Below are 25,897 nucleotides of genomic sequence, written 5' to 3'. Positions count from 1 at the left end.
CATTGGACCCCTCCTCATGGGACTGGAGCCTTCCTGATGGTGGGCAGCAGTCCCGGCCATGCCTATCTGTGAAGAAACTCCTTTTTTTCACTTGTGTTTTGGTGTAAGAAATACAACTAGAGGTGTTTGGACCCCAGGGCTGGGGTCTTGGGGCTTGAAGACCCCTTGCTGCAGCCAAGTGGCTGTGCCAGCCTGGCAGCACGCGCCGCCTCCCGACGCGGGGCCGCTGCCGCCAGGATTTCATCCTGCAAGGATAAACATTGTTCCTGGGTGGTGCTGAATGGGCCGCACGAGACCTCTGCGGTCCGCAAGAGTGCTGACGGGACCGGCGGCGTGGCGGTGACTCCTCGCCGGGGGAAGAGGAAGCACTTCTTCCTCTTCATCGCCTGGGAGGAGGGGTGGCTGAGTGCCGCTGCTGAAGCGGAGAGTCCCTGGTTTGGGGAGGCTGGGTTGGAAACCATCAAGCTTTCCATCATCAGGCTGGTTAATGTTGATTTTTGTTTTAGGATTCATGTGGGAGTCACTGGCTTCCCTGGTACATGACAGGACCAGAGACCAAGGGGGTCTCAAGAAGACAGCAGGATTTTTGGGCTGCCACCGGGGATGGCTGGACTCGGGTGTCCGAGGTGGAGCCGGAGCGTGTGGTGGAAGGGGCTGTTTTGCTCATGTTTGTTTTGGCTAACAGGGAAATGAAGTTGGTGGTTTTTCAGGTGAGGGGATCCACCCCGCCTCGCCCGGCCGGCTTTCTGCTGCCTTCACGGTGGAGTCATCTCCATCCCGAGCGCCCGAGGGTGCCTCCTGGGCTGGGTGCATGCCTCCACCCCCCCCCCCCCCCCCCCGCCATCCCGCCAGCGTCCCTGATCACAAAATCGGCAATTGCCATCGTCGTCTTGGCGCCCTGCTAATGAACCAGGCCAGCAGCTGCGCCCTGCTCTCAGGTCCTGGGGGGCTGTCGGCTGCTTCTCCTTATTCCTGTGTGCTTCTGCTCCAGCGAGAAAATCCCCCGGGGCGCTGGGTGCTCGTGCAAGGTGGCACCTCCCTGGCACTGGCACCAGGACGTGGCGTGACTCCCGCCGGTGTATGGTGCCGTGCCGGAAAGCTTTGATCTTGTTTCAGCGGCCAGCTCGCTGCTGAGCGTTTGGAAAGGGCTGGCGTGGTTCTCTCGCTCTTCTCAGCACTGCCTGCACGCGTTCCCGTCGGAGCTTTTTCCTTCCTGGCTCCTTCTTTGGGGCAAGAGCGGAGTCTTTGACCTCCGTCTGCTGGTTTTTGGCCAACCTCCTTTCCAGGCTCGTCTTGCTTGTGTCAGCTAAGTTTAGGCTGCTCTGGACATACCGTGGCTGATCCCAGAGGGAAGTAAAAAAAAGTTTATTTAAATTTAAAGTGTCTTAACACTGTTGTTTGAATACCAGGGCGATAAGTCCTTTTATATGCACCTAAAAGAGATAAATGTAAGCTGTAGGAGTAGCAGGGCACTTCAGTTTCCAGTTTCTCCTGTCTTGGTGCAGGGAGAAGCCGCACTGGAGCTGGTGGTGGGTGGGAAGAAGCTGCTCTGTGCTGGGGCTGCCCAGATAAAGCTCCAGCTCCTGCACGGAGGGATTGAGAGCCCTTCCTGGGGCTGTGGGCTCAGTCACGCTGGTTCCTGCACGGAGCAGTGTGTTGCTGCTGGCTGGAGCATGAGGGCTGGGACAGCGGGGAGGATGCACGGAGCGATGCAACTTTTCCCGGGGCTCTGCTTGGTCAGGGAAGCTCAAATCCAGCCCTTCCCCGCTCCTCTGCGCAGCTTGGCCGTTCCCAGGACATCACTGCCTCGGGAAGCTCTGTGCTGTGGATGGATCCTGGGAGCTCTGTGCTGTGGATGGATCCTGGCAATGCCAGCTGAGTTTTCCAGGGCAGATGAGGCAATCGCTGCCTGCGGGGCGAGGTGGTGCAGTGGTGGGTGTTGATGGCACACCTGGGCTGGGGACGGCAGCTCGCTGGGGGGTGGGGGAGTCCTAATTTCTGGGGCTGGTGGTGGCCGTCACCCCACAGCGTGCCTCCCTGCCTGGCGTGGTGGGTACGGAGCCAGCTCTCGTGGGGCCGTGGGCAGGACCTACAAACTGGCTCCTCTCTGCACCCCGACTGGTTGCTGACGCCTTTCCCATCCCGGCGGAGTCTGCGGGTGGGGTGGGAACCAGCGGAGCTGCTGCTGGGTGCTGGTGGGAGAGCAGGGGGGTGGAGGTAGGTGCTGGGCTCCCCGGCGTGGGGAGGAGATTGGCTGCCTGGTAGTTTTTGCCTGGGGGTGCTGGCCTTGCTGGCAGCGGGGTCCCCTGCCTGGCCAGCCTCCATCCTGCATCCCAGGCAGCCAGGCTCGCAGAGTCCCTGCTGGATGCTGACCTCGAGCTCCCCCTTCTCCTTCCAGATGCTTTTTCTTGAGACTGACTGGAGGCTCCAGGTGTAACATCTTGGCACTGCCGTTCTCTGAGGGGACTCTGCTCACTGCTAGGGTTTGGGGGTGTTCAAACAGCTTCCAGCTCACGAGAAGGAACCCGCCAGGGAAGTCCCCTGCACGGCTGTGTGTGCAAAGCATGGAGGATACTTGTGTTAATAGCTGGGAAGTTTCATTTCCAAGCTCGTGCCGTGGGGTTTTGTGCGTCTGGATGGATCCCACCCAACTTGGGGGGCTGGGTAGGAGGATCCTCCAGCATCAGCTTCCCTGAGGAGATGATGTGTGGTGAGGCTGGAAGTCTGGGTGATCAGATTTAGTGTGTGTCTGGCTGCGGACATGGTAAAACAAGTCCTCGGATGTGATCCGAGATGTGCGCCCTGGCTCTGGGTCAGATAAGCCCAGCAATTCCTGGAAGGGAGGAAGAGGGGGGGTGGGGGGGCTGTTGGGCAAGATGGTTTGGGAGATTTGGGGCGAGAAGCGGGATGCTGATCCCGGCAGGAGAGCTGGCAGGGTGGGCTGGGGCTCCCTCTTGCCCTGTTGGAGCAGGCTCTGAGGATGCCGGTGGGATCCCGGGTCCATCGGTACCGGCGGCGGTGGGACCAGTCGATCTGCAACGTGTGGCTCGTGCTCGCGCCCGGTCCCTGCCGCGGTGGCCTGGCAGCACCAAGGGAGCCCCTCTCCCACCCCCGGGTCTATCTGCCATCTGGGCCAGGGAGTTCGGGGCAGCTGGCCTGGCGCTGCGAGGGCACAATCATGTTTTTCATTGTTTCCCTGTGCGTGACATGCCGCATTTCCATTTTTCATTTCCTGTTGGACCCTCTTTCCCTCCGGTGAGGCCAAGCCTGCCGGCGTGGCCCACAGGTCTGGTGCTGCGCTTGTGCTGCTTGCAGCGGCCGCCTGCTCTGCTCTGCTCACACCAAGTAGTTTTTACTGATGCCAGGGAAGCTTTGCCAGTCTCCCATGGGTGATGGGTGCCGGGTTTTGCACCTCTACAGCACCTGCGTGGGTCATCTCCTCTCCCAGCCTCTGCTCTTGCCCACACTGAGCTCTGCTGGGACCCCTGCCCACGTTGAGGGCAGTGTCCTGGCACAGCTGGGGCCAGAGCCAGCTCTGCCCTGTCCTGCTCCCATCCTGCTCCCAATCCTTTGCTGCCTCCCAGCCGGCTGCCCTGCTCCTGTGCAGCCGTGGAGCTGTGCCTCTGTCCCGCTGGGATGTTTGTGCTGACTTCTGGTTGTGTCAAATAAGGGTGTAACTTCTGTCTTGTTTTTATTAATCACTACTCAGGTCCATTGTGGCCTTTTGGAAGTGCTTTTGCCAGCAGCTTATTTTTCCCTGCAGGAAACTGTATACAAGGGCTCCTGTGGCAGTGAGATTCGCGTTGACCTTGGGTAGTTTTGCTACAAGAGCCGTCCTGGTAAAACTATCCAGTGGGAACGACTCCTCTCCGTGCAGAGCAGAGCCAGGCTCTGCCCCAGCCCAGCAGTCCCACGCTGTGCATGCTGCTGGCAGCTGCCCCACCAGCTAATTAACGTAAATTAGCAGCCCCTGCACCACCTTCCCCAGTTCGAGCACTGGTCAGTTGATATGAGGATTGCTATGAGCGATGCTGGGGACAGCTGGTGTGGCTGTGGCCATTGCCGTGTCCCCACTGGGGGCTCACTGGAGCGGCGAGGGTGCAGCTGTGCCGGCGAGGCTCTTCTAAAATGCTTCCCACACTCTGGGCTTGCTGCTGTGGGTCGCACGTCTGTGCCCTGGCTCTGCCAGCATCCTTGGCGCGGCGTGAACGGCCTCTGCCCCCGCTGCTGGCGATGGTGGGGAAGGACAGTGTGACCCCCTGCCATCCCCCCCCCCCCGACTCAAGGAGCAAAACCCCCCCCCCCCTCCGTGGGTCACTGCCCTGGGGAGAGGGTGGCTGGGACAGCCATGGCACGGGAGGTTTTATTGCAGGCGGCTCCAGACGCTGCACGTGGAGATATTTCATCCTCGCCGGCTGTTTGGGATGCTTCTCGTTCCTGCCGCCGAGGGCAGTTGCCGGGCTGGGAGATGCTGGGATTCCTCGGCTGGCCGGGTCTGTGGTGGCGGTCCTGGGAATTGGGGGCTCCCCCTGACACCCCCCCCCCCAGGCCCTGGTGTGTTGATTGAGCCAGCTGGAGCAATCCTCCCTCCGCTGGGAATTCCTGGCGTTCCCAGTGGGGAGAGGGAGCTGGGATGCTGGTGGATGGGGTCCGGTGGCGTCAGACCCGCTGCCTCTTTAACCCCCTCGGGCCGGGAGGAGGGAAGCGCCCTTCTCCCCATCACTGTGGCGTTTGGGGGGGTCCGGAGGGTGTCAGGTTCCTTCCCCACACCCCTGACCTGCTTTGGTGTTAGATGACACATTAGGGAGCGGGACAGGAGGCACCGAACCCCCTGCAAGTGCGGGGTTACCCTCATCACCCTGGAGGCACAAAGCCATGGTGGGTGCTGGGGTGCTGGGTGCTGGGGGGGGGGGTCAGGGCTTGCCCAGGACACTCGTGTCTCCTTCCCGCTGTTGTAATTTCAGAGCAGCTGCCTGCTTGCCGTGTCCGGTGGCTGTCCCGGCACTGCCTGGTCTCTCCCCTTTGCTGGGGAGGGGAAGATGGAGATAAATAAACCGGGGACGGCGGTGGTGCTGCCCACTCCCCCGCGCTGGGCTCTGCTCTCTGTGCCCAGCTCCCGGCGTGGGGGTGACGGAGAGGAAGGAGATGGTGTCCCCACGCCCCCTCCACGAGGCTGTTCCTCCCTTCCTTCTCACAGCCCCTTTGTCAGCAAGAACTAGTTTTGTTGTTTTTTTTTTTTTTTTCCCTTCTTTTTTTTTTTTTCTTCAGAGGAACATTCCATTGTGCTATTTTTAGTGGTGACAACTTGGCTTCTCGAAACAACTTTTATTCTGCTGCCGGCAGTGCCGGCAGGCACGGGGAGGGGGGGATGTCTGCGGGAGCGGCCCCGGCGATGCCGGCGCTGTGGCCGGGCTGCACATCAATCCTCGAAGGCACAACCCGGCTGTCCCACGTGGCTGCTCACCGCCGATCCGATCGGCTCCCTCTCACCGGGATGAACGTGCCCACCCTGGCTGCCGCCGCCTCCTGCGCGTCCCCCGGCGCTTGGGCACCCCCCTTTGATGGCAGCGGGTCCTCCGGGTGTCACCTCCATCCCGGTGATGGGAGCGGGTGGTGCAGAGGGCCCCGGGGTAACTGGAGCGTGGGGGGCACCTGCCCCCCGCCGTTTCCCCTCTTGGTGTGATTCTGGTTCCCCGGCAGACAGCTGCCGGGGACACAAGCGGCAACTTGTGTTGGCCCGCGGGGTTTGCTCCGCTCACAAAGGAAAGCGATCCCCCCTCCCTGTGCGCGTCTGTCCCCGGAGAGGTGTCCGTCTGTCTGCGGAGCTGCGGGGGAGCCAGGGCCCTGGGCCCCCCTCTGGGGTCCCTTGGATGAGCAGACCCGTTTTATTCACGTTTTTGTGGATAACGTGGGGCATCGCCGTGGGATGCTGCTCGCTTTGGGAAGGGGTGGGCTTGCTCCCCCCAGCACGCCGTGAAGGAGCCGGGGGTGCCGGTGCCGGTACCTGTGGACCAGGGGGCATCTCCTCGCCCCACTGGGACACAGGGAGCTGCAATCCCTGTTTTTTGGGGGTGGTTTCTCTCCTCTCCCTCTGACAAAGCTCAAACGCCGTGCGGCTGTGCCAGGATGGTTCTGCCAGGAGGTGCCGGCTGTGCCGAAGCCCGCACAGGCAGATCCCACACTGTGTGCTGGGTCTCGCTCGATTTGCTGGGGTCTTTCTGGAGAGGCGGTGGGGTGATACAGGGAGAACGTGATCTACCTCCACAACAAGCACTTTTCAACACTGTTGCTGCTATTGTTGTCATTATTATTTATTATTTGATTTGACAGAAGTCCTGAGACATTCCCGGTGGACACCAGTCCTGCTGAAGGGCAGCAATGAGCGGAGCGGGCGCTCGGATCCCCTCGGATCACGCTGGGCTAGTTCCTGCTGCCAAAAATTCCTTTAAAACCAGTAAATCTCCTTTTCGGCTTTGTAAGCGCCTCACCACCAGCGTGGGGCGAGCACGTTAGCAAGCAGAGGGGGGCAAAGGCAGGAGGGACCCAGCCCCCACCTGCTCCTGAGTCTCACCTGGCCTTTTTTTCCAAAATTCTATGACACTTTTCTGGTGGCTTCTCCCAGGCTGGTGGCCTGGTGTCAGAGTCACCCGGGTGGCTTTTCTCATGAGAACGGGGACCCTGCGCTCTGCTCACTGTGTTTTCCTCTTCTGCCTGTTAATCTTAAAGCCTCTTGAGTTTTTTTTCCTTCCCCTCCCAATTCCCTCAAACGTGCTCCTTGCTGGAAATATCCCCAGGACATACAATCCCTGAGACCTCTGGCGTGGAGGGGGGGGCGGATAAGGGACTCTGGGAACCCTGATGGTGTGGGGCACTTGCTGTTAGCATTGGGTCATTTGCAAAAAAGGGGGGTGGCCTCAGCCATGGGAGGATTTTAATGTGCTTCATCAAATAAGGAAACGCGAGGGCTGTGCCGCAGCTGGGCTTGCTGGTGGTCAAAGGGCGACGGCGGCGAGGCCAGCGGCGCTGCCGAGCCGGTGACGGCGGCTGGGGCTTGTGGGTGCTCAGATGCCACCCAGCTGAGGAGTGGGGCGGGCTGGGCTGGAAAATGAACTTGGAGAAGTACAAGAAGTTCCTGGACGGACTCGGCACTCTGAAAGGTATTTGTCACCCTCCGCGGTGCGGACGGGCGGTGTGGAAAGGGGCTGAGCCGCTCCGGCGTCGCCTCCTCCGAGGGCTCCAGCGGAGTCCGGCCATCTGCCATCGATCGCCGATCGAGGCAAATCGAGTACCCCTGGGACATCGAGGAGTCGCCGGCTTCCCATGGAGGCAGCCGGGAGGGGTGGTGCTTTCCATGGCTCCACTTCACTTCCCTCTTTTGTCTTTTATTTGGATTTCGAGCAGTGTGGCTGGGCACAAAGCGAGCGCTGGGGCAGCAGCTAACCTAGCTCCGTAAGTAACGCAGGGAGACGGGGGAAGCTGCTTTGCAAATAATCGGAAAAGAAATTGAGCCCCAAATCCTGCTAAAGGGAGAGGAGCTGGCTGCTGTTGCCGTGGGTTGGGGGGCTGATGTGGCTCCAGTGAGGGTTTTTTCGCCTGCATGAGGCCCACCGACCGTGGGTGCACGGCGGCACCCGGGTGATCGGTGCTTTTTTTCCCCCCCCTCCTCCTTTCCAAAAGTCTTTCCCGATGCTCTGCCCTCTCCTGCCTCTCCGGCTGTCCCCAGAGAGCCGGCTGTGACACCTGATCGTGCTGGGCTGGCCCCTGGCAGGTGGCTGGAGGCAGGCGGCCGTTGTCCTCGCTGTGGCCGTTGTCCCCGCTGCAGCCGGCAGCGAGCCCGGGCTGCGGGCGCAGGGGCAGCAGGAGAGCAGCTCGATTTACCTGGTGCTCTGGCTGCAGCAGGAGGCAATGCTTCCCTTGCTTTTTTCCTTCTTTCTTTTTTTCCCTCCTTGCTGTCAGAGGAGCTTTTTTGCTCTGGGACTTCCAGCCAGCCTCGTCCTGCTGTTGGGGTGTGCCTGCTAGAAGGCAGGCGGAGAGGAAAGAAGGTACCTGGGATGCCATCGCCTGTCATCTAATAACACTCTTATTGACTTGCCCCTTTCTACAGCGCTGCCTCGGCACGGCTGGGCTTCACCAGCTGATCCCGCTGTATAACAAAGGTGAATGAATTCAATGTTTAATTTAGCAGGGAGCCAAGGGAGTTGTCACTGGGAGGGCTGGCAGCCTCCCCACCCTCCCGTGCCTCTGCCGGGGCTGACGCAAAGGGTTAATCCCGCAGCTCTGTGGCTGACAGCTGCCCTGAGTTATCGCGTCCGGGAGTAATATAATTCACTTTCTATGCTGGTGTGGTGTCCATCATAAATTTTTCCTGAGCCTCGCTGCAGCTGGCACTGGAAATCAATGTAAAAGGAGCCCCCGGTGACTGTGTGCCGTGCTGGGGGTGGTGGCCGGCTCTGTCTTGTGGCTGTGCTCATCCCACCATCTGCAGCCCCTTGGCAGCCAGAGCATGGATGGGTGCTGGGCTTGGGTGCCAGTGACACCCCCCCCGCCTCTGCATTTTGGGGCCGCTGCTAAAGCGCTCCCGTCAGAGGTTTTAGGCCGTTTCTCCAGCTGCAGCTCAGCAAATTCCCCTCCTGCCTGTGAGAACGAGGTGCGAGGAGCCGAGATGACATTATTAATAGCGTTTACAAGGTGACTGGTTGCAGGAGCCGATCTGGCAGCCTCCCCCTCTCCCGGGGCCGCCCGGAGCCCTGCCGGGAGCTCTCGCTGGCTGCCTGCGCTGGCTCCCGCATCCCGGCGCTCGCGGCACTTTCCACTCTTGGGAGCCTCTAAGGGGAACACAAGAACACAGGTGGCAAGTCCCCAAGAAGCCAAATCTGCAGTTTGTCTTGTTTCGCTGCCTCTAGCCTGAGCGATGCCGACTCGCTGGCTGCCACCAGCCGTGTTTACCGCAGCCCTTGGCGGCTTGAATTCAGAATGTGGTGCATGAAGGGGGATGGAGGAAACAGCGTCGTGGGCAGGGGATGCTCAGGGGAGGGGAGGCGAGATGGGACCGCTCTTTGAGTGGGCACAGCTGCCCCTCTCGCACTGGGGTGCTTCCCCATAGCATCCCCATGGGTGGGGAAGGGGTGCCCGCCTTTGGAGGTGGTTATGGTTAGCTCTGCTGTGCCCGCTGCCATGGTTTGTGTCGTGGTTTGGCATTTGCCGTGTAGCCAAGTGTGCTCTTCAGTGCTGAAAGCAGCCCCAGCCAGCCTGCCCTTGAGCGGCGGGGCTGGACAAAGCTGGAGGAAAGGCAGGTTTTATTGCTGGAGAGGTTTCTTTTTCCCCTCTTCCCCCCTCATCTCTATTCATCTCCCCAGGGAGGTGGAGACAGCAGCGGATATTGGAGCTGGGAGCATTTCATATGTAAATGCTCGTGTGTGTAAGTCCAGGCCCCTGACCCCCGGCACGGTGCCAGCATCCATCGCTGTCAGCCCTGCCGGGTCCAGGCGAGGGGCTTGGAGAGCATCCCAGTGCCCTGCGCCCGCCGGGCCGGGCCGGGGCTGGGAGGCCCTGCCACATCCCTGCCTCTGTGCCGGTGACAAAGGATGCTGCTCCAGGACAGACCCTGCCCCAAGAGCCGCTGCCCCGGGGGGTTCGGGGTCACCCAGCCTTTCCACACAGTCTCCATCTCGAGTTTCCCGGGGCAGCGGCTGTCACGGTCCCGAGGTGACGAGAGCTGCTTAAGCAAACCCATTTGATTACAAATTTATTGCTGGGTTAATTTTACCAGCGGCATGAGAATGACTGGTTTCACTTTCTGAGGAGTTTGTTGTTTACTTGGCAGCCGGATAAAATCCAGCATCTTCTCGGGCTTCTCCTGTGCAAGCTGGTTAATCTCCTGGCTTCATCTGACCTTGTCATTGCCACGTGCTTTCCCCAGGGGAACCAGCTCAGATTTTCCCCGTGGCCAGGACCCAGGAGTGGGTCTGTGCTTGTTCCCGGCGCGTGTCCAGCTCTGCTGAGTTTCTCCTGTTAAAAAAGCGGGGTTTTTAGATGTAACTTCTGCCGGAGGGCAGCGGGCGATCGGGGCTGGAGCAGCATCCTGCCCTGGCGTGTGCCACGAGGTTGGTGCTGGAGCGGTGCCACAGCTTGTCCCCACGTGCCACCGTTGCTGTTTGCTTTTGTCCCATCGTGTGATGGTTTCCCCGAGGAGCAGCCCCGGGCCGGGGCTGCCCAAGGTGGCCGGGTGCGATAAGAGATCCAGGGCCACCATCTACCCTGGCCAGCGCGGGCGGAGGCCCCGGTGGGGTTTTGGTTCCTCCGGCACACGGCTCTCCCAGCCCTGTCTCCCTGCACATGGGGAGAAGGATGCGGCCAGTTCCTCCCGTGGAAGGGTGGGCACCTCTCCTCCAGCATATCCATTCCATGAGGGTGTCCCCTAGGGAGCACCGCCAGGCGGGGGGACTCGTGGGCTGCGCTCTAATTGAGGATCTCCGGCCATTTACAGCTCTCCCACCACATCCTCGCGGTGCCAGAGATGGTTTTAGCTCCAGAAAGGTCCAGCTTAGCCTTCCCCAGAGCATCTGATGGTCTTGGGCCAGGCTGGTGGGATCCAGCAGACCTGGTGCTGTGCTGGTGCTTGAACGAAGCAGGCAGAGCGATGTTAGCAACTGGATTATTTCATTTGTTGTTTTTTTTTTTGTTTTTTTTTTTTTTTTTTATGAGGATTAAGTTTCTCTGCAGGAGAGCGGGTCTCTAGGGAACAGAGGTTTCGGGCTCCTGCCTTCCCCCTGTTTGGTTTGTTGTTTGGCTTCTTTTTTTTTTTTTTTTTTTTTTTTGTTTGTTTTTTGTTTTTTGTTTTTTTTTTTAATCCCAAATTCCTTTCTGCTGCTGCACGCCAAGGCCAGCCTGGCCAGGAGGTGGTGGCAGGAGCCGGGGATGAAGCATCACTTCAGAGCACAGAGCAGCCATGGGCAGAGCCCCGGCTGAGCCCACGGCTGTGATCCCCAGGACCATTCACACGCCAGACATGGGCCATGGGAGGACCAGGGACACATCTAGACCCTTTGTAGGCACAGGGTGCTGTGGGGAAGGGCCTCTGGGTGCCCTGTTCCTCAGGGGGGCTGGGACCCCCCACCTTTGGTCGAAGGGTGCTGCGGCTGGCTGGCAGAACAAACTGCCACCCCTTCTCCCGCCTCCCGCACGGCACTAATCGGGTTTCACGCTGCGTAGTTTGGGACATCTAATGAGATCAGGGCTCAAGGTTGCCTGCCTGCCCTCCATTTGCAAAGGAAAATGAGAATCGGCTGTTTCCTTCTCTTTGACCTCCATTTCTAAGACGGAGCTTTGCACATCTCCCGTCCCGAGCAGGCTGGGGGGGCGGGGGGGCTGCAGTTCCACCGGCTGCGCTCGTGTTTGCAGCGTGGTGAGGCCGGTCGGACCCAGAGCAACTGTGTGGGGCACATCGGGGGGGTTGAAGGCAGCAAAAGATGGGGGACACAGCTTCTTACCTCGGCTGGGGGGAACCCGGCCCTGATGCCCCCCCCCCCACACACACATCGCGAGCTGCTGCGCGGAGCCTGTGCAAACACAGCGCCCAAGCGCGCCCCGAACAAAGCGCAGCCAGTTCCCACTAGCCTAACGTTTTCCTATTTCTCCTGCTGCCAAGCAGCCTTTGGTTGGCGTTGGAATAACAAGCCTCTTTGCGGAGACACCGGGCCTTTTGTTAGCTGATAGAAAAGGAGTTTTGATGCCGGCGATCCCTCCACCCCCCCCTCTGGCTTTCTTGCTCCCTAAGCCGCTGCTGTGGGAAGTGCAAAGCTTAGCCTTGAGCAGTCCATGAAGATCCCAGCACTGTGGCTCCGACCTGGCTCCCTGGGGTCCTCCCCGGGGCTCAGCTGTGTTGGGGTGCAGCTCTGCACCCCAGCTGGCCACACTGCCATGGGGTCTGGGTCCTCTGAGAGAGGGGCTGGGGCCTGGGACTTCATTTAGGGGGATTTTTCCAGGATTTGGGGCATTTACTCAGCTCCTGTGCAGGCGGTGGGAGCAGTTGCAGGATGTGGCCAGGGCTTGAGTTGCCCTCCGACACAAGGCTCCACCACTCACCTTTGCAGGGGCTTCCATCAAATCTTACGGTGGGGGTTTTTGGGGTGTTTGTTTTGGTTTGGTTTGTTTTTGCGTGGCTTTCTCTCCACCGAGGTGCTGTTGGGGCGTGCTGGGAATTACGGAGCGGGTGTTTACCTAGCCCTGGAGACGGCAGCGCTCTGGAGGTGTGCGGCATTGTCCCGGTGGCCGGAGGGGCAGGGAGGGACCCAGAGATGGCATCGCCTTCCTCCTCCTCCTCTCTCAGCCTGGGAAAGGTGCCACCTCACCGTGTCAGCACAGGCCCTTGGGAAGGCGTGCAGACGTGTGTGTTCTCTTGCACATGGGCGTGCGAGCAAGCCTTCCCCCGTGCCCGGAGCTGGGATGATGTTGCTCGCTCCCAAAAAGCTGAAGTGTTTTCTGCTGGGAAACTTTTGCCGTTCCTCCTCCCGTGAATCCCCATCCTCCTCGCCTCTGGCAAAGGCTTCGCCTCCTCCCTCTCACCCGGCAGCTCCATGTGCATCAGGCACTGCCCTCACTGCTTGGCTGTCTGCCTCCTGACATGCAGCTTTTATCTGTGTCCCGGTACCCAGCCGCTGCCTGTCCCCGTCCCCTGCTCCCTCCTGCCCTCTCCTTGCAGCCCAGTGCCACCGTGTTGATGCCGGCTCAGTGGGGTTCAGCGCTTTCCCGGAACCCGGGATGCGTGGCCACGAGTTTCATGGTGTCATTTAATGAGCAAGCACGGTCCGGCTCTCTGCCAGCGTCCTCGGAGGGGTGACAAACCAGGGGAGGCTTCTGAGAACTGCGAAGCGATGAAATAATGCCTGAACCGCTGCGTCAGCGGAAACCCAGCGGCCTCGGCAGTCATCTGGGGAGGCTGCCGGGCAGGGGGGTGGATTGGTGGAGGGTTTTTAACACCGGGAAAGAAGCGGTGAGATCACCCTCACCACCTCTTTAGAGTGACGTGCTTGTTTTACTGCTGGGAGGGAGGGTTCAAAAGCCCAGGCGGTGCTGGAGAGGGTCTGAAGGAGACGTGTTTAAGATGGCATTGCATGCACGTGGCTTGCTGGAGCCACCAGCTGCCCGTGGGGATGCGCGGGGGTCTGTGCTGCAGCAGAGAGGGGGGGTTGGGGTCAGTTTGGGGGACACGTGGGAGGGAGGTAACCTGCCTGTGCTGAGGGCACCGGGGCTGGCAGTGCTGATGGTTATAGGTGCCCCCGGGAAAGGTGTTCAGCTTGGGGCACCAGAAAGCGAGCCCCGCCAAGCAAGGGGGGCTGGAGCTCCGTGCTAGTGCCCTGGGGATGCCGGCTGCTTTTCCTGCAGGGGGGGGTGGACAAGCCTCCCCACTGGTGCTGCCAAGGGAAACGCTCTCCTTTCGGCTTATTTTAGAGATTCTTGAGGCCCTGGGTGCTCCTGTTGGCTCTGTCTATCCCATCTGAGTCAGTCCCCTTGGACAGCCCCAGTTGGGATGTCACATTCCCGTAGAGCCCGTAACTGTCGGGGGATTTCCACTCCTCCTGCCCGGGAGCAGGAGTTAATGCTGAGCCGCGGTGCTGGGGGATGATTAAGTCGTGAGCAGGTGGCAGTCCAGCTCAGCTGTTTGCTTTGCAGAATGAAAACCCGGCAGGAACAGTTTGCTTCCAGCCTTACCTCGAACCATCTGATCTCCGCTCTCCACCTCCATTTCCCAGCAGCAAGGTGGTCCTGGGGGTCCTGACCCGCGTCCCCCCCGCCTCCCCGAAGCATCACTGGCTGCACAGCGGCAGCTCTGCCGTGGGAAGGGAAGTTTTGGTTTTTTTTTATAAGGTATAATTGTTATTTTGGTGCCTAGACGTCTGCTGGAAAGGGGAACATCTCCGCTTTTATCAGCGCTTCCTTTCCCTGGTTCCTCGGAGCTCAGATTTGACTGCTGGTGGTGGCAGGGGTGTCCGAGGTTCCCCCCCCTGCAGCCCCCTTCCCTCTCCCCTTGTTTTACTGTGTCTGGCTGACCTTTGGCAGTGTGGGCAGATCCTCTGCTGTGAGATTTGCAGTTAAATATTCACTTGTGCTGCCCTCTCGATGCAGATGCTGGTCTGGGGATGGGGCTGGTACAGAACAGCCCCCAAACCCCAGCCTGGATGGGGCTGCCCTGGTTGTTACGGGTAAACCTGGCTTGAGTTCTCTGTGCAAACACGGAGGGTGACAACGGGGCACTCGGAGCCTCAGCAACTCGCACAGATGCTTCTCCCAGGCTGAAAACCCTATTTGCACAAAAAAAAAAAACCAAAAAACCAGTATTCAGGAGGTTGTTTTTTCCAGAGCCAGGAGGAGCGGTGCTCCAGGAGGTTTCACAGTCCCTATTTTTTTCCGACCTTTTGCAGCACTGCAGTTCGGCGGCGATGCCGAGGGGCTGGCGTGGGATCCTGCGGACTCGTCCCCGTCCCTCCTGGCAGGGCTGTTGCGGGATGATGAAAGCCAGAACGAAGTGTTTGATGCGGGGAATGTACCCGCTGTGCCAGGAGCCGGAGGCGCGCGGGCAGGGCCTGGCGTCGGGGCCCGCCGGACGGCCAGGGGATCGGTGCCTTTGCCCGCACACGCACGGGCAGGTGATTCATCGGCAGGAGAGGTTTTTTCAGTCGAAGCGGAGGAGCTCGTCCCACGGGGATGCGCTGGGCAGCGCCGGGAGCCGCGACCTGCCTCGTTCCACCTTGTTTTTAATAGCCCGGATCATAAGAAACGTCATCTTTGTTCTTGCTTTCCTTTCCCATGGCTCCTGGCGCCGCGGGCAGGGTGGAGCGAGCCCCCGCGCCTCGGCAGGGCCCTGCCCGTGCTTGCCGGGAAAAGGGGGTGCGCCGGCACGTGCGGATGCTCTCAGCAGCCGGGGATGCGTCTGGCTGAGCTGTCTGTCCGTCCCTGGCAGCGTTTGTTGCTGCTCATAAGGAGGGTGCGATGCCGTGGGTTTAGCCAGGCTCCGGGAGAAGCCTCCTGAGGTTTTGCAGGGGACAAAAAAAATGTGCTGTCCGGGGGAAAATGTCAACCCCGGCTGAGTGCCGGTGCAGGGCGTGCACTTGGTCACTCGGCTTGGGGTTAGGGGTGCAGTGGCTTTGCACAAGCACTGTGCCCCCCCCATCAAGCCCCCAGAAAGGGACCTGGCCCTGGGGATCAGCGGGGGACGCGGTGTCTGTGATTTACCTGGGCATCCCCCATCCAAACCCTGGGGTCTCCTTCCCCTCCTCGGCAATTCTCAGCCGCTGCCATAAGTGACTGAGATTTGCCCTCAAAGCCTCCCTGAAAAGAGGAAAAAACAACAGAAAGGGGAAAGCATCGCAGAGGAAGCACAGCAGGAAATGTGGCTCCTGTACTGCAGTCAGGAGTTTGTGCGTGCTCAGCACCGCTGCTGGGCAGGCCCTTTCCTCTGCTGTGGGGAGCGGGGTGTCCCCTGCCCAGGGTGGGGTGACCCTGGTGATGGAGAGGAGGGACTCTGGTGGGGGGTGCTGGTCTGCCCTGGGCACAGAGGGGTCCGGGCAGAGCCCTGGAGAGGTGCTTCACCCAGGTACGGTGCTGCCGGGTGCCAGCCCCTGGCTCTGGCCACCGGCCCCAGCACCATCCGGTGCCGCCTGCTCTGGCGTTTCCACAGTGCCACCTGGCTGCCACCTCCCGGGGCTGGGGACGTGGGGCCCTGGCCGGAGCCTGGGGGGGCTCGGCGGCCTCTTGGGAGACCAGAGGAGCATCCTTGTGACATCGCTCTGGGGGATGGTGGGGTGCCTTCACCCCCCGAGCAGCGCCGGGGCAGCGTGGGCTGTGCCCAGCAGCTTCCCCAGTCATATAAGGAGATGCCGGAGCCGGCAGCCGCGGCTGGGCCGTGTCGGCTGAGCATTACTCACCGGGGAGGCTCATGGCAAGGGGGGGGGGGGATTGGCCCCGGACATGAAATGCTTGGCTGGAGTCAGGGGTGACTCAGCTCCCGGCGAGAGGCACGGCTGGAGCGAGGCGGCGGGGGGGTGGGACAGGACAGAGCAGCCTGTGTCCCCAAATTCATCCCGTGGGGTACCCTAAAACCAAGGTTGGGGGCAGCGATGGGGATAACGCCAGTTTGGGTGACGCTCAGGGCTGCAAAAGGCGGCTCGGGGTACCCCGTGAAACAGCCCTGCAAGTTGAGGGCCACCCCTGTGGAGGGGGGGGGGGGGGGGGGGGGGCAGGCACGGCCTCTCCGCTCCCCAAATTCCTGCGCAGGCGGGAGATGCGTGTCCTCTCCCCACCCCTTTCCTTTCCGGGCTGGGGTGACAGTTGAAGCTGAAAAAGCCGCCTTGCAAGGAACTAAAACGAGCTGTTTGTGTTTCGGGTGCGCGGGGCGGTTTCCATGGTGGAGAAGGGGAGGGGGGGGCAGCCTCATGCTGCGGGCGAGCAGGGAGGGGCTGGCGGCTGCATCCGGGGCTGGACACCCCCAAAACCCATCGTTGGCTCCCAGCACCCCGGGTCTGCTGCCCCCGCCAGCCGTTATCGGCTTCCTGCAGCGGCGAGAGGCGGCCGGGCCGGCTTGTGCCGACGGCATTAAACGGAGTGGGATGAAGTGGGGGACCACCAGCGCGTCCTGGTGCAGGGGGAGGATGTGTTTATAGATACAATTATATATTTGTTATATGTATGTTTACGTAATATATATATTTATCTGTGATTATATATGTTTAAAGAGGTTTTTTTGCCTGAAGGCTTGTCCAGCTGGAGCGGCTGGCAGTGCTCAGTGCCTTTTATCGGCCCCTCGAGGGGATGGGGAAAACCAGCTCCTGCTTCCCGGAGCCTTTTTCACCGGCACATCCCAGCCCTGCCACCAGCAGCCGTCTGCCTTGCAGAACTTTATTTGCCCCACTCAGGGTGGACCACGGGCCCGTTTACGGTGGCCTCACGCCTGCCGGCAGGTCATCACTCCTGCAGCACTTCCCCCGCCTTAACAGAAAGCAGATTGCTTTAGATGAAAAGCTGGCCGGGATATTTTTCATCTGGGTAGGGCTGAAGCTCTGGAAAATACATTGCAACAGCGCTGAGCCCTGGGGTAACTCTGTATTTTCTGTCACCCATCTCGTTAGCCCCAGCGGCGTTAGGAGGTGGTGGGTGGTGCAGGAGCGGTGCAACAGTTGGGTCTATCGAGTTTTCCTCGGTTTTCTTGGTGGGCCTGACCCACTTGTGGCTGTTCGGTCTGGGCACCTGCTCAGGGCTTATAAATACAGCTTAAATCTCTGTTTGCATCTGGGTGACACCCAAGGACTCGTGTGGTTTCACCATTCCACGCTGCAGAGCCGGTGCTGCAGGATGGCAGCTGGCTCGGCGCTGGCCACGTGCGAGCCCTTGGGCTCCTGGCTCTTTCGGTCAGCAAAGCCTGAGCCGGGCTGAGGTTCCGCAGGCAAAAAAAAAATGAGCATTTAATTCTGTACAACTTTTTACCTGTGAGCAAGTTTGTTCCCCTAGGAGCTGGGGGGGGGGAGGGGGGTGGACCTGGCACATGAGGGGCTCTGAAAGCAAAACTGGCTTTGTAAGGAGCTTTTCCACCCCGTTTGCTTGTGGTTATAATGGCAAGCGGGCCAGGGGATGTAACGGCCGTGCCGCGGCTGGGCTTGCCGCTCTCAGTTTCCCTGTGCTGTTTCTGTACCTCTGCTGCCGCAAACGGTTCCGAAAAGAAGTGAAACTCCCAGAGGAACGCCCAGCACGGGGCTAACCGTGAATAAATGGGGTCAGGCTGCAAAGTTGCACCGTGCACGATGCGATGCTGGTGGCGAGTGGGGCAGCCGGCTGTGGGAAAGGCTGGGAGGTGGATGAACCTTTGCCTTTTGTGGTAGAGCATCTTTAGTGGGGATTTCACCATGGGCTCTGGGGGTGTCCTGGCAATTAATATGTTTATCTCTGGGCACCCAGGGAGGGCGAGGGAAACGTGCTTGGGGTACCTGACTCACAGAAGCCCAAAGTTGGTTGCCTTTGCTTTTGCTGGGCAGAGGGTTTCCTGCGAGCAGGCTGGCAGTGGGTCCAGCCCGGGGTACCGAGCCCGCTCCCCGCATCTCCCAGCCGTTCCCCGCTCCATCCCGGCTGCCCTTGGTATGTTGGGGACACCGGGCTGCCAAATGTCACCCGCCCTGCGGGGGGGGGGGGCCCGAGGCTTTGTGCCACTCCCGAGCCCCCCACGAGGAGCTGGGTGTTGCGGTGATGCCGGCACGGCAGCGGCTCCCACCGATCCCCCCCTCGCTGCGGCCGCTGGAGCCGCAGCCGACCTTCCAGCGGGTCTGGGAATGGAAATTAAGGAGATGACGTCTCTCCCCCCCCGGAGCTGGGCGGGGGGGAACACGACGACAAAGTTTGGCCGCGTGAACACCGAGGAAAGATGTTTGAGCCGGCCTGACGCTCGCTTTCTCCCTCTACCCGCCCCCTCCCAGAGTTCCCAAATCTCCCTGGCCCCATCCCGGCGACGCTGCCTGTCCCCAAGCCCTCCCAGCTCCGGGGGTGCAGCCAGCTAGAGGCAGAGGCGCAGGCAGGAAGTTTCGGAAGTTTCTCAGGCAGCAGCTCGGGGCACCCCCCCCCCCCCCCCCCCCCCCCCGCCGCCTCCTTCCCCGTCCCCTCGCCCTCCCAGCGATGCCGGGGTCTGGCAGCAGCAGCTTTGGGAGAAAGAAATTCAGAGCTGGGCTCGAGATAACGGGCCGGGAGTAGGAGACGATGCCTCTTTCGGAGAGCTCCTATCTGCCGCCCGCCGCCTTTGTCCTGAGCCACGTCCTGGGCATCGCCGGCGTCCTGTACTGGAGGAGCCGGAGCAGAGAAGGTAGGGGTGGCCCCGGGGTGGGGGGAGCACTAAAATGGCCGGTGTGCTGCCAGCAAGGGACACGGCTTGTTTTCCCTCCCCGAGAGCTGCGGCAGCGGGATGGATGTGGCCGGCGGGGAGGGAGGAGGAGGACGCAGTGGCGGGGATCCTCCCGGTCACCCTAGTCCCCATGGGGTTTGGGGGGGGGGGGTGGGTGGAGGTTTTAGTGCCTAAATTTGGTCTCGCCACCCGTTCCCGGCCCACGTAAGGGTGGGAGCGGCTGGGCTGGGGGGGGGTGGGGTGGGATGTCTCGCTGGGGACGAGGCTGCTTTTTGTCTCGGCGACACGTGGCTGCTGTTCTGCCTCCCGGCTCCTGCCACCGGCGCAGGCGAGCGTCCCTCCCGCCCCTCGCCGTGACAGCGGCGTCCCCGTTAGCCACCGGCAGGGGCAAGACGTGGCCCCGGGAGCTCCTCCCGGCGCTGGCACAGGCTCGCTGAGCAGCTGGGGCTGACCCTGCCTCAGTTTCCCAAAATAGGGCTTGCACATGACCACTGCCCGAGGAGGCCGAGGATTCGTCACGGGGGGGTGTGATAGCTCCAGGCACCAGACAAGGACTCGGTACCTCCTTCTCTGTTCCGACCTCTTCCTCCTGGGATTTATTTGTTTTGATTCCTCCCTGTTTGTTTTTTTTTTTTTCAGCAGGGCTTGTTCTTGCCTGTGCTCCCCATGGGGCTTTTTCCTCACGCCCGTGACCGATTTCCCCCTTTTCTTTCCTTTTTTCTGTGCAAAGGAGCAGGACTGCAGAGCCTGGGCAGCAGGCAGGGACTTCTCCCCAAATGCTGCTTTGGGATACACTTCTTCCTTTCTCCCTCAAAACTACCGGGAGAGAGATATTAATACCGAATTGCACAAACATGCCACCATGCAGAAATGCACCCTCTTACCCACTAAACCCAGCCTTGCTGCAATTCCTCCTGTTGACCCGCTGTCCACTTAATCTCGGTGTCCGGGTGGTGTTGTGCAGCAACATGCTCGGCTCCATTTAGGGACCTTCTGGCCACTTCCCAGCATGAGTGTCTCCTCCCAGCTCCTCATACTGTGCCGACCCACTGCTTCGCCCTACAGAAATCCATCCCTTTTGGAAAAAATCCTGGTGCAAGAGTTGTGAGCAGCAAGTATATTCAATACCTGCTTTCCTTCATCCCTCTTTCCCAGTAAAGGTCAGGTAATGCCCACCCCATGGGCGCAGCATCCTGGAAGATGAGGGTCATCTTGCAGCAAGTTTTGTTGCCCTGCGATGCTCGCCCAGCTCTGCTGAGCATTCACCTGGGTCTCCTTTGCATCACCACTTCTCAGGTGTCTCCCTCATTAAATATCTGGGTGCTGGATAGTTTTCCACCACAGGTATCTCCTGTGCATTCTTCCAGGCTGAATCAGGCACCGTTTCCTTTCCCTGTTTCAAAAGGCTCTGGAAATCCTGCCCCGTTGGCTCTGTTGTCATGATGGATTATGTCAGCCTGCGAGTTGGCAGCCAGCACATTTTAAATACCTCGTGCTCCTGAGCCAGCCAGGTTTTTTGCATATCCCCCATCTTAAAAGTACCACATTAGAAAAAAACAAAAAACAAAACAAAGCCAAAAAGACGCATTCCCATTCTTTTCTTGCCTTGAAGGAGTTTCAAAGTGAAAGCGATGGGTTTCAACGCCTTAAAAATTGTTTTTTAGACATTTATACTTAACAAAACCCTCTGTCACCCCAAGGCTGGCTCTCTCATTTCAATACACAGAGCCGCTTTCACGCTGAGCATGGCCTTGGAGATGTCTTCGGGATCTCTGCGAGCTCGTCCAGCTCAGTGCCCCATCTGATGTCTCCCATATTCCTTTGGCTTTAGCAGGAATTAATGAACAGGAGCAGAAAGCTTGGGAGCCGCTTCCAGGCTTTATTCCAACAGGCTGAAGGACCCGGTGGAGGACACTGAAACCCCCCCCGGCTGTCCCCAGGCTCCCTCCCAAGGATGGCAAAGGGCCATCGTTGGGGGGGGGGGAACTGGAGAGCCCAGTTCCAGCCCTGGGTGCCAGTGGGATGGAGGGTGCCTGGCTGGGGTTAGGGTTGGGGAGGGTGCCTGGCTGTCCTGCTGGTACCCGTGGCTGGGACTGGGCTCTCACAGCAGCAGCCCGAGTCAGGAGGAGGTGATAGACCCTGACAGCGATGCCAGCGATGATGGAGGAGAGATGCTGGGGGGAGCGGCAGCTCCCAGCTGGGAGCTGCTGGGGACAGGCAGGCTGCCAGGACAGAGGGTGCTGCAGGCAAACGGGGAGGGGGGGAAGTGTCTGTGCGGGATGGTGTGGTGGTGGTGGGAGGGTCTCTGGCACCCGGCGCCCCGGGGGAGCCCTCCCCGTGATGATGGCAAGTGCCTGGGGGCCCTGGGGTCCCGTGGGATGGTGGGTGGGAGTTTTTCTCCCCATGCTCAACTGATGCCCCTGGTTTCGGGGTGCGGGAAACCAGGTATGGGGCAGGATGGTTTTCCGAGTTCCCCCTTGCTAGCTGGGTTCCTTTGGGGGGCTGAAAGCAGTGGGAGAACCTCAAAACCCACCTTTTCCCTCCTGGAGCCACCTCTTTTCCTCGGTCCTTAATGCTTCTGGCCCTTCTGTGGGAGATTCCCACTGCTGTGGTGGAGAGCAGATGGTACCCCGGTGCTTTTGGGATCCCCATTTCTGGGGATGAGGTAGACTGCGCTCTGATGTGCAAGAGGGGGAGAGGAGGTGGGAAGGGAATTAAACATCACGTGTGGTCTTGCAGAGGTTTGAGCCCGAGATGCGGGCAGCCAAACCCTGCTCCTTGCACCGGGGCAGGTCTCGGGGCGCTCCCGGGCTGTCCCGCAGTCGTTCCTGTGCCCCGGGGCTGGGCCCTGCCTGGGCAGGGATGGAGACAAGGACGACGTGTCTGTGGCTCACTTGAGCTCAGCCTGGCTCATCCAGGTTTTCATCTCCGTGGGTCTGACCTGTCTTGGGAAAGCGGCGGCACAAAAGCGCTTCGCTGCTGGGAACATCCGCACGGCTCCAGTAGCTGGAAACCACCAAACGGTTGTGTGGCACCGCGGGCACATTTGGTTCAGGAGCGTGCTTTTCCCTGGTGCTACTGGGAGGAGGCTCGGTGCTGTTTGCTGCCGATGTTCCCTGTGTCACTGCCACCAGCCTCTGCTCCATGCCCTGTGTGCGAGGGGACTCGAGGCTCCGCAGTCGGTCTCTCCAGCCCTGGCTTGCTGCTGGCTCATCTTCAGGACGGTGCAGATTTCCTCTCGCCACCGTAACCTTCCCTCTGGCCGTCCCCTGCCTGCCTGCTGCCTGGGCCGTCGCCTCTGCTCGCCGTCCCTGGCTGGTGACAAGGTGGTTCTGGGTGGCTGGGGCCAGCGAACCCCTGCTAGACAGGGGAGGGGACAAGCATGGGGGGGTTGCAACAAGTTGCTTATCGGGGTGACTCTGGAAAAGATTAGCTGGGGGGAGATAAGCTTGCCATGCATTAATGGCGTTAGTAAGCAGTAACCAGGCATTATTATTAGCTCAGACGATAGTGCGGCTGTGGGGTGGGGAGGTGTAATCTGGTTAGAGCCCAGGAACCACCCAAAGGTGATGAAACGGGGCGAAAAAAAAAGAAGGAAACCCCCCTATTTCTGCAGGAGATGGGAAGAGGGAGCGTGCCAAGGAGCCGTGGGCTTGCAGGTGCCCCCTGGATCCGGTGCTGGAGGTGCCTGGCCACAGACTTTCCGCGCAGGACTCGGTGACGTGCCCCCGTCCCCGCGTGCTCCCGGCGATGCTCGGGGACACGCTCCCACCTTCCCCCGGCAGCAGCCCAGCTCCTCTCGCCCTCCCGGCCGGGGCGGCGGGGCTCCTGCCGGCAGAAGGTCTGCGGGGGGAATTATATTTAGAAGAAGAGGAAGAGAGGTGGTGATAAGGAGGCCACCGTTATCTCCCTGCGTGCCGAGCGGGGCTGCGGCCGGGTCCCGGCTCTGCCGCTTCAGACTGGGGAAATGATTTGGGAAGAAGCTGCAGGCAGGCGGGCGGGAGCGGGGAGAACAGCCCAGCATTGTCCTTCCCGTCCCTGGTGCAATTAACTGGAAAACAAGACAAGGGAAAACAAGCCAAGAGCCTGCTGGCGGGGCAGTGCCCGGCTCTGCGGGGCGAGCCCGCTGACTTTCTGCTGCTGCGAGCTGCACCGCGCTCCGCACCCCTTCTTGCTCGCTTGCAGGAGGGAGCAGCTCTGCCCTTTCTTGTTGGGAGCTTTCCGAGCGGCTTTGCCGACCGCTGGGACCACGGGCCGGTGAGGATTTTGCTGGCACAGAGCTGCTGCTGTGGCTGGGAGCAGCAGGGGAAGCGCGAGGAGCAAAGGGAAACGGGGGCGAAGCTGCCGTTTGACGTCGCGGCGGGGTTTGCGGCGATGCCCCGGACGAGGAACGGCCGGTGCCCGCGCTGGGAGCAACTGGTGTAGGAAGTGGTGCGGTGGGAGGAGCTGCGGCCGAGAAAGTCACCCACCCGCCGGGGCCAAGGTCGGCGAGCGGGTGGTGCTGCCAGAAGACCCTTCCTCAAGAACCGGGAGGCAGCCGCTGCTTGGCGGTGACCCGGAGCTCGCCATCCCGGGCTCGGGCGATGGAGAGGCGGCATCTCTCCGGGGAGAAGAGGGGGCTGAGCGCCTGCCTGGTGTGCCGGATGTGCTGCATCGGTTAGTACCCGCTGCCCTCTCCTTCCCAGCGTGCAGGCAGCCCCCACCGTGCCGCCGGCGCTGCGCCGTGCCCGAGGAACAGCTCGAGCTTTATCCACCCCGAATTAACGCCAGGGTTGGGAAGGGACCCAGCACCGCGGCTCCAGGGAGGGTCAGGTACAGGAAAGGTCCCTAAAAACACGTAGGGGTGACGCTGCTTCCTATTGCACGTGGGGCTGGGCGGCAGCTCCACGGCTCGGCCGCATCGGCCCGGGAAGCCGTGCCGAGGCTGGAGCCTGGCGGGTTGGGGAGCGAGGGTGGCCGTGGTTCAACCCGTGGATGGTTTTTGGTACCTGGTTACATGCCTCGGCCGGGGGACGGAGCGGGACGCAGGGGAGGTGGCGTGCCGGCGGCGTGCCACGTGTTTTACTGCGGTGCTTTCTGATGGGGGAAGCCCTGGGGTGGAGGAGGAGGAGGGATGTTAGATGGTGCTTTCAAATCTACATGGAATGAGAGGTGGGGAGGTTTCCCCAAGGGCTCCTGGGGCTGTGGCTGCCCAGCCAGTGCAGGGACCCCCCCCCAGTGACCCCCCCTACCTTGGGAAAGGGGATGTGGGGCCATGCAGGCGGGACACACAGTGTGGCTGGGTAGCCCGGGCTGAGAGATGCTGGCTTTCTCCCTTGTCTTGGTTTTTGGCTTAAAACAAAAGCAAGGGGTGCTTCCTCTTGGTGGACTGTGCTGTCAAAGGGGTGACTTGGAGCAGGGGGCTCGTCCATTCCCACTTTATCCCAGGGATCCCCTGGGCTGGACGGGGCAGCTCTCGGGAGCCTGGGATCACGTGCCGTGGGTCGGTACTGAGGCACTCCATTTCTTCTGAGATGATGTTGTTAAAACCAGGCGATCCCACCTGGCACAGGGCTGCCTGCTGGGGTTGCCCTGAGCCCTCCTCACTGCCGGGGCGTGGGGAGGTGGGGGGCAGAGTGGGACCCCCGTGGGACCCTCCAGTGGTGTGGCCTCACCTCATGCCCTCTCATTTTGCCTGCTTGGCATTGGTTTTTCACATTATGTTATTTCTTGCACTAAGAACAGACAGGGCAAAGCCTGCCAACAGCTCCCCCATCCCACACTGCTCCTTGGCGTCGTCACGAATCTCCCATCCTGTCACCCCGGGGGGCTGGCGGCCACTCCTGCTGCTCCCCGGGGACAGGGACCCCCTGGGGATGGCACCCACGTTGTCACCCTGCCCCAACCAGCATTCGGAGCTCCCAGTGCCTGGCCAGGGCACCCTTGGTTGAGCCACGGGACAGAAATAAACAGTAAATCCTGACAATCCAATGAACCAAAAATACAGCAACGGAATAAGCTGCTAATTGCACACGCTGCTTGCTACCGCCTGGCAGAGGCCTGTTACGGGACACCTCTGGGGTTTATATAATGTGTCGAAGCCTTTTGGAAGCGGGCAGGGGCGGGGAACACCCTCCTAAAGTTGGGGGGCTCAGGCAAACCCCACGTCCCTCCCTGCACTGCCTTCAGGGGGGATGAGGAGAAGCTGGGGTCCCAGCTGGGGAGGACACATTTTGGGCGTTCAGTTATTGCTGCCAGCTGCACCAGTACCCATCCCAGTCATCCGCACTGCTTTTATTTGAATGACACTATTCTCCCCCCCTCAAAAAGCAGTGTATTTTGCTGTGGCTGTGTGGATGCTCCTACCTCCCTGCCCGAGCGAGACGTCGGAGCTGCATGAAGGGCCCCGTCCCGCAGTAACCCATGAACAGGCAGCTTCTTTTCCCCTGCGCGGGCGCAGGATCCGTCCGGCGGTCCTGGCACCGGCGGCGATTCCTCTGTCTCTTCCCCTCATTTCAAAGTCATTGGAGTTTCTGCATGAGAAACACTGACCAAGAGCTGCCTTTGTCTTCTTTTGACAGATGAGCGGGACAGAGTCCAAAAGAAAACCTTCACTAAATGGGTCAATAAACACTTGATGAAGGTAAGAGTCATGTATTTTATTAGAAAGCCGGTTAAACAACCGTCTGTCTGTCTGTTCTGGCTCAGGACTGGCAGATAAATGCCTTTTTACATTTTTTTTTTTTTTTTTCTTTTTGGTCTGGGAATTTTCCCATTGGATTTGAGTGTTCATACGCAACTGTACTTGGAGCAGAGCCCGTTGCGGTGGAAATGTGCTGGTACCTTTGGAGGGCACTGTAACATCACCACACAGCCCTTTTTATTACATTTGCCTCCTGAGCACCCCGTCCTTGCTTTTACACGAGGCTTGGGCATCCTCCCGCCCCAGGGCTGCGGGCAGCTGGGGTTAAGGAGGGGATCCCAGCGTGGGGCTGCTCCCCCCTTGCACCCCCCCTTGCCAGGGCTTTTTTGTCTTTTGAG

The 25,897-nt window shown here is 60.4% G+C and overlaps 1 protein-coding gene across 12 annotated transcripts in view; it reads left to right on the top strand.

Moving 5' to 3' along the window:
* The window catches only part of MACF1 (microtubule actin crosslinking factor 1), a 146,759-nt gene that overhangs the window by 10,657 nt on the left and 110,205 nt on the right, over positions 1-25,897 (top strand). For 10 of the 12 annotated variants that reach the window (XM_042793755.1, XM_042793757.1, XM_042793753.1 and 7 more), the window contains one exon: positions 25,438-25,499. In XM_042793755.1, coding sequence (XP_042649689.1) covers positions 25,438-25,499 — 62 coding nt within the window. Of the gene's footprint in view, positions 1-23,184; positions 23,534-25,437; positions 25,500-25,897 lie in introns of those variants that run through there. The other 2 variants (XM_042793758.1, XM_042793748.1) reach the window with 1 other exon arrangement.

Source organism: Tyto alba, unplaced genomic scaffold (genome assembly GCF_018691265.1).
Source record: "Tyto alba isolate M040663 unplaced genomic scaffold, T.alba_DEE_v4.0 Super-Scaffold_20, whole genome shotgun sequence".
NCBI classification, from domain to species: domain Eukaryota; kingdom Metazoa; phylum Chordata; class Aves; order Strigiformes; family Tytonidae; genus Tyto; species Tyto alba.
This window is presented reverse-complemented; position numbering and strand designations above follow the sequence as displayed.